The sequence below is a fragment of the Genypterus blacodes genome, unplaced genomic scaffold (genome assembly GCF_046128005.1).
Source record: "Genypterus blacodes isolate CSIRO-AG114 ecotype Tasmania unplaced genomic scaffold, CSIRO-AGI_Gbla_v1 ptg000111l_1, whole genome shotgun sequence".
Taxonomy (NCBI): domain Eukaryota; kingdom Metazoa; phylum Chordata; class Actinopteri; order Ophidiiformes; family Ophidiidae; genus Genypterus; species Genypterus blacodes.
In genome coordinates, this window is record NW_027466915.1 from 4,692,348 (window position 1) to 4,699,529 (window position 7,182).

The following is a 7,182-nucleotide window of genomic DNA, read 5'->3' on the forward strand; positions in this document are numbered from 1 at the left end:
GATTATATTATAAAGCTATCCAATGTTTTTCTCTGTAGTCTTGCATTTATTATTTTACACAATTGTGTAAACAAGACACCAGCAGGGTTGGGCAAAATTGTCTTTGACCTGAAGTTATAAGGTAAAAGTGAAATAGCTTGATGCTAATATGATCAGGATTTCAATATACAGGCTAACACAAATTAGCGCCACGATCGCAATAGTTAACAAGGATTCAGTCAGAAGTCTCAGTGTTTCAAAAGTTCAAACACAACATTTAATGAACATTCTCCTTTCTGTAGGAATTCTGTTATGATATAAAATATGCAGACCTAACCAAGAAGACCTTGGAGGTGACCGTGTGGGACTATGATCTCGGCAAGTCCAACGATTTCATAGGTAAGCACAGATGTATTTTTAAGCAACCACAGAGTTGGCAGGGTGGGTGGAGCATAATAAGACTGATGCTTAGCTGCATCAACAGCATCATTACTCTTCTTTCCAAATGATTCATCACCTACTAGCACTTACTACAGTACAGTACTTGCTGGTCCAATATCACCTGTGATCAATATCTTAGATTAAACATTATTGTTATCTTTATTATTTTAGTTGCAGTCATGACAGTGTGAGTGGGAAACACTCATACCTGCAGATCCTGCAGATCCTGCAGGTATGAGGACGCTAATTTCCCAGCGAGGTGATTGGTCAAGAGGCAGAGGTTTATATGTCACCCCGATTTAGCCCCAACAAATACTGCTGCGGACCAGGATTGCCGTGGAGCATGAGTTGCCGTGGCGACAGTGCAAACAGATGTGAATCAGCTTTGTGATACAGAAAAGTCCGACTTTAGCTTCAACAGAGCCGACTAAGCCCTTAATCATGCTTCATAGAACAGGTCCCAAATCATACCACAAAAAGTAATGAGGTGAAAATAAGATTGGATGGATTGCTGCAAAAGTACTTGACTTTGACACTAAGACCACCGCATGGAAATCATCACTGGCATTTTGTTAGTTTAACCATAACTACAATATTTCTGTTACCTTAGCCAAGTGGCTTTTGCTGCCATCTTGCTTCAGTTGCTACAAACAAAGATATATGTATGATAGAGATTGCACATTTTTGAATATATGTTCATCCTAATGTTGCTGTGGACACCTTGTAGTTCAATATGAGGATGCTTAATATTTTGATAAACAATTAAATCCAGGTAACAAACAAATAAGCAAAGATAATTATTTATATGTAAATATAATTTATGCCATGTATGTCCCTGTAGGTGGCGTATCCCTGGGCATCAATGCAAATGGAGAGAGGCTCAAACATTGGTTTGACTGCCTCAAAAACAAGGACAAGAAAATTGAGCGCTGGCATACATTAACCAACGAATTACCTGGTTCCCTAAACGACTAAACACCCACACCATCTGACAACTCGGGCTGCAGCAGATCAGACTCCTGCCTTCACCTCACTCCACCTCCACTGGATTCTCCTCATGTCGGCCACAATTCTTGCAATGATCTGTGACCGCACCTTGAGAATTCCTTCTTCAACAGGGCCTAAAAATGAAAATAATTTTGTTTCTGTTTAACAGCAGCTTCACACATTCCGCAGGGTTGCGCAGCATCTTGAATGATGGAGGTGTTAATGTTGGATACGTAAAGTTTCAGCTAACAATTTCACAAGAAAGAAAGCCTTTATACTGCCATCTACCTGATTGTAAGAAAGATTCTTGGAAGAGTAGAGATCTGTGCAAAGAGTAGAGAACAGATGTAGCAAAGTCTCATACTTTGGGTGAGGAATGGACGGAATCTTCATCTTCTCAATTAGTGAGCTGCATTTCAACTAGAGCACATTGTGCTGTCATTTCCTCCATCCTCTCACATTAAAGGAGCCACTTATTTGACTTATGGAGTGTTTGGGCAAATACAGTAGCCCAGTTCCTAAACCCTAAACTCAAGGCTACATGGGTAAAAGGAGGCGAGTGTTGAGATATGATAGCCATAAGATCAATGGGATGCTCAGATGACTGATCCATAATCTGAATGGTGACAGGTTACCAAAACACTGATACTGACACAATCAGGAAGCTACAATCAAGATGAACTATCCTGAGATGTTTCAAACACAGATCTACTATGAGTGTTCATGCGCAGACAACAAATTTACAAATGATCGCTGAAACCTTGTGCAACCCCTCATCTATGGAGCTGGCTCATCAAGTGGCAAATCCTCTGCCATGTCAATTTACCTCCTTATTTATAGTAATACATTTTGTCAGATTTTTGTGGTCTGAGCTGGGGTGCCAGAGTAGGATCTTGTGCAGCTCTGGCCAACACATCTGACAGAAGAATCACCATAAGGCTAGGACTTTGTCAGGGCCTGTGGCCACACCGCAAACCAGTAAGGAGTTACCAACTCATCGCCGGTTTAACACCTTCCTGCAAGGCTTAGAATGTGTTAACCCCCTATTCATACAGGCGGATATGCGCACTAAAAGTATAGTGAAAGTTAGCCTTTGCCAGAGTTTTAGAGAGAAAATCCTTACTACTGTCACACCTCCACACCTGGTCAAGCTCTCACCGGTGGACCCGCTGTTGCAGGCGCCACTGCCCTCCTCAATTGCCCCTCAATTGCCACAGTTGGAAAAGGAGGTTTCAGATACTGACAGACAATCCAACAAGCACTTTTCTTTACCGATCAGGTCTTTTATGGGCAAGATTACATTTCTGAACAGATCAAAAGGGTAGATCAGATAGCTAAAACTAGCAATACTACTAACATAACAACTTTTTTCTATAGCTTGATAGTAATCAGCTAATTTCAAAGCAATGTAGCTTTTCCAATAACATCAGTTTTTCCCACAAGTAGTGATGCAGCATGGCAAAACGCTTATCCTGTGAGGGAGTGTCAATGATGTGCACTGTTATAACTGTTGCCAAACTTTATTGAAAACACCCACACTCAACACACTATTGTTCGGAACATATCCCAGCATTCACTTCTCTTCCTGGTTAATCATTTAATCAATCAATTATATAAAGCAGTGTGTACTGAGCAACACATTGAAATCATCATAATTGAGTTTTACACTGCAGCAAAAAGACAGACAAGAGATAACCATTGTTTTACACATTGTTTTCTGCTTATTTGATTTGAGAGTTAAATATTTTCCAGTAAACATTTGATTGCTGCCCCTTGAAATAGCTTCAATGTAGTTGACTACTTTTTCTCAGGAGCCTGTGGTGTACAAACTTTATTTAAGAAAGTATCTTAGCTACAGCTTAATTACCTTAGATCATGAGTAGCTTCCCCATAACTGGTATTAAAGATGGACAGTTGCAAGAAAGGGATAATGATTTTATAATAATAGCTATTATGAGTCTGAAATTACTCTAGCGATAATAAGATCTAATAAAAATGTTGTGTATCTGATTTTCCCTGTAGAAGGTAATACGCCCACTCGATCAGCTGTAATCAATAGAAGTGAAGTCCAACAGTCAAACTGGCAAGACCCTTGTTGGACCACAGTATCGCATGATGAGGCAGCTCTATGGTATGTGTGATTTAATGAACACATTTACATTACAGAAAAAGAGTTTCTACACAAAACTCATGACAGAATGTTCAACTGTAAAGTGCAGATACTATACTTGCTGTACATCAAAAAGGGCAGAATTTTAAAAAGGAAAGTTTACGTCAAATACTGCTAAAAAAAATAAAAGCATGTATTGTTTACAACAGCCTATTCTTGCTGAAGTTCACCTTTGCTGCTGAAAGGGCGGAACGCGCTCTTGCTAAGGTTACTGCAAATGTTCAGGTGTGCAATGCAAGCTTTGCTACGATGGGCATGGGTGAGACGAGCAGAATTTTCAAAATGCTAGCTGTTAATGTTACTTGTTACTATGTTGTTGCACATGTTTTTATGTAAAAGCAACCTCACTATAAATGTAAACAAAGAGAATGTAAGTGTTTAACCCCTTCTATTCCACAATGAATACTCTGAGAATGTGCACCTTAGTGCTCAGTGTTGCTGATATTATTCATATATTGAATCTCAAGCTCCAATCTCAAGCATCTTGGGCCATTATATCTTGGAATAGGGATGGTTGAACTCACAGCCAGGGCTCTGTTTATGAAATTATCCTAAAGCAACTGTTTTAATTTACGTGTGGATTTTTTTAATGTTTTAGGAGTGCTAACTCAGAAGTGGAGGTGTGAGACTTGTGTGGATATCACAAATCTTAACATCCACCTCACACCTAAAAGGTCTCCACACAGATATTTTTGTAGAATTCCATATACTCTCAACTTGATTTCAGTCCTTTATCACTTAATTATGTCCTCATTGAACATACTGAAAGTATCATATATAGCATATATTTAAATAATTATAATTGAAATATTATTGAATGGCAGTTCAGAGAACATTTGTAGGCCTCCATTTTCATCTGGTTTTTGAACTTTTGACATTGTGATTTTGAGTAAAGGATTTGAATGGCATCAGATTTCAAAGCTGGAGATGAAGTGCTTTACATTACTTCCCATCATTTTCCTCTTTAGCCACATTGATTTGTGAAAAAACCCTGTGGGGGTTTCAATACTCTCCTTAACACAACAGCAGTAACCTCTGTGTCACTGATGAATATACAATGAATATAAAAACCACATGTGATATTTTGTAATCTGTCTGCCTTTGTATCAAGCTCAATATTCTGAAAAAAAAACAACCGCTGTGCATGTGTATGTTCTTGGTTTTGTCCTGAGATGAATTTGCCTAATGTTTGATACTATTTAAAATTATGCTGAGTCAGACATTTTGTACTTATGAACACTATCGTGTTGCCTGTTTGGCCGCTGTATTGACTATCTGGAAGCGTGACTTGATGTGAATTAAAATTAACCTTTGTTGTTTTGTTTCATTTTTAATACTTACTTAATTTTTTACATTATCCATGTCTTTTTTCACTGTGTAGTTTGTGTGAAGTCCTGCATGAATGGCAAGTTTATGATGCTTTTATTATTTGTTATGAGTTACGTCGTGTTAATAATGCCGCCTCGACATCAGATGCATTCCGTGAAAGTGCAAATCAAAGCTCTGGCTTTCTCCATGGACAAAGAGTCCTCTATGATATTGTATAATATACAGTATCATAATATACAGTATCGTAGAAGCACCATAAAATAAATAACAAATGATAAGATAAGATATAGATAAGATAAATAAAACAAAAACGTATTATATACAGTGTATATGTAGGCGGCTATCCACAAAGTTGTGAGCCACGAGAGGCTAAGACGTCTGTCCGACGGGCTGTTTTGTGTGTTCCGGAGGCGCCACTGCGACTTTTACTCTCTTCATCGGCTGAATGAAGGGAGGATTCTCCGTGTCGATGATAATTCTTGTTTATTTGTTTAGCGTTCTCATTAGCGATCAACAGGGAGTGACACTCGCCTCTCACCCACTGCTCCAATACAATTCCAAACAAATACTCACCCGCAGTTTGATGCAAATAATAACTACTTACCGCTACCTCCGTGTCGCACACGCGTATACAGACTCACACAGACGCACAATCACACACACAGACGCACGCCCACACCCACCATCATGTGACCAGGTGACAGATTAGAGTACAAACACCTTCCTTGCCCGTACAGCAGTGGTTCCCAAAGCAGCTATTTATTTGGCATTTGAGTTTTATGCTTTTATACAAATAATATTTTTCCACTGTATGTGACAATGTGGTGTAAATGATCTCTTCATGGTACAGGAATTCCTGTGTGTGTTTGCTTCATTATTCTTGTGGACCGCTGCCACAAAGCTTAATTATTAGCATTAATTAGCATGTTGGCTTGAAATGTTCACAAGGCTGACAGCTAGACACACCACCTCTGTGATTTATTACAAGAACACACTCAACTCAATGCAGGTGTGTAGACAATGAATGTCTACACTAGATGATCAGGCTGGATTTGGATGATCTGCTGTTCACCTTTCTTGGGAGTTTTTTGTGTTCTGTGCAAGTAATGGCTCTTGAATAGTATTATGTAGTATATATTAAGCCATATACTATATAATAGTATATATATATATATAAAACGCAAATCTCCAGTGTGTCACATGAGTACATAGGGACAATTTTATTTGTCTCATTACATCTGTAAAAGCCCCGCAAAACCCTTAATAAATCCAGCCCAGAGTGACGTTCTAGGTATGTACTAGGTAGGTAGGTACTATGATTCTGAACGATGTTTACGGGATGTATAATCTACACAGCCTCCTATTCCTCTTTGTCTATTTTCGTCATTTGGATTTGTGCTTTTCATTTGAACGACACACCTATAGGTTTCATCAGGGTGAGTTTACCTGTGTCTGCTAGCTTCCTCTATTTCACTACATGCTGCTCTGATGTCTCACATCGAACGCTATTCTAAATCTATGCTTTATTAAAAACTCATGATCGAAAGTGACTCACAGCACTACACCATGTTCAATACGACAACTTAATCAGTTCCCTAACAGGTAAGTACAGGACTGAGGGTCGCCACCCCTTGGCTTGAGTCGATCGGGAAGGACAAAATTAAAATGGTTGTAAGTAGACATTCTTATCTAAAAATCTGGTATGTGGGCATTTTCGGCCCATTACAGATAATACAATTTTCCAATGTTTCCACAATTACATTATAGTAATAATTATGATGTGGCCCTCAAATGTTTATTCAGAGACAGAGCAACAGAGCAACTCACAGTGCTCATTTGGCAGAGATGTTAAATTTCATTGAACTTTCTCATTGTCAACACATTTTGATGGCTGCATACTGTAGTTTTTTCAGCTTTTTTGCAGAATTAATGATTGCTGCTCATACAGAAAGTCCATACAAATATTCCTCATGCAACTTCACAACAGTGAATAAACAATGATCGTGACATTATTATTACTACTACCACTATTTCTATTAGTATTAGTAGTAGTAGTAGTAGTAGTAGTAGTAGTATTATTGTCGTTATTATTGTTATTAGTAGTAGTAGCAGCAATAGTATTGCTGTTTTTGATCCTTTGTCACATTCTAATTCTAAAACTGGCCAAACACTGATCTTCAAGAACTAGTGCCAGTGTAGCATTTGAAACGGGTTATGCATTGCTCTTTAAACAACTAGAACTTCATTTCCCAGCAAGCCCGGCCACCTCCTCCCTT

General features: G+C 38.6%; 1 protein-coding gene across 1 annotated transcript in view; it reads left to right on the forward strand.

The window, feature by feature from the left end:
• Positions 1-1,415, forward strand: part of doc2b (double C2-like domains, beta) — a 74,572-nt gene extending 73,157 nt beyond the window's left edge. Inside the window, exons 8-9 of the mRNA XM_076161420.1 lie at positions 282-378; positions 1,262-1,415. Of these exons, the coding sequence (XP_076017535.1) occupies positions 282-378; positions 1,262-1,395 (231 nt within the window). The 3' untranslated portion in view covers positions 1,396-1,415. The remainder of the gene's footprint in view (positions 1-281; positions 379-1,261) is intronic.
• Positions 1,416-7,182: the final 5,767 nt, after the last annotated feature.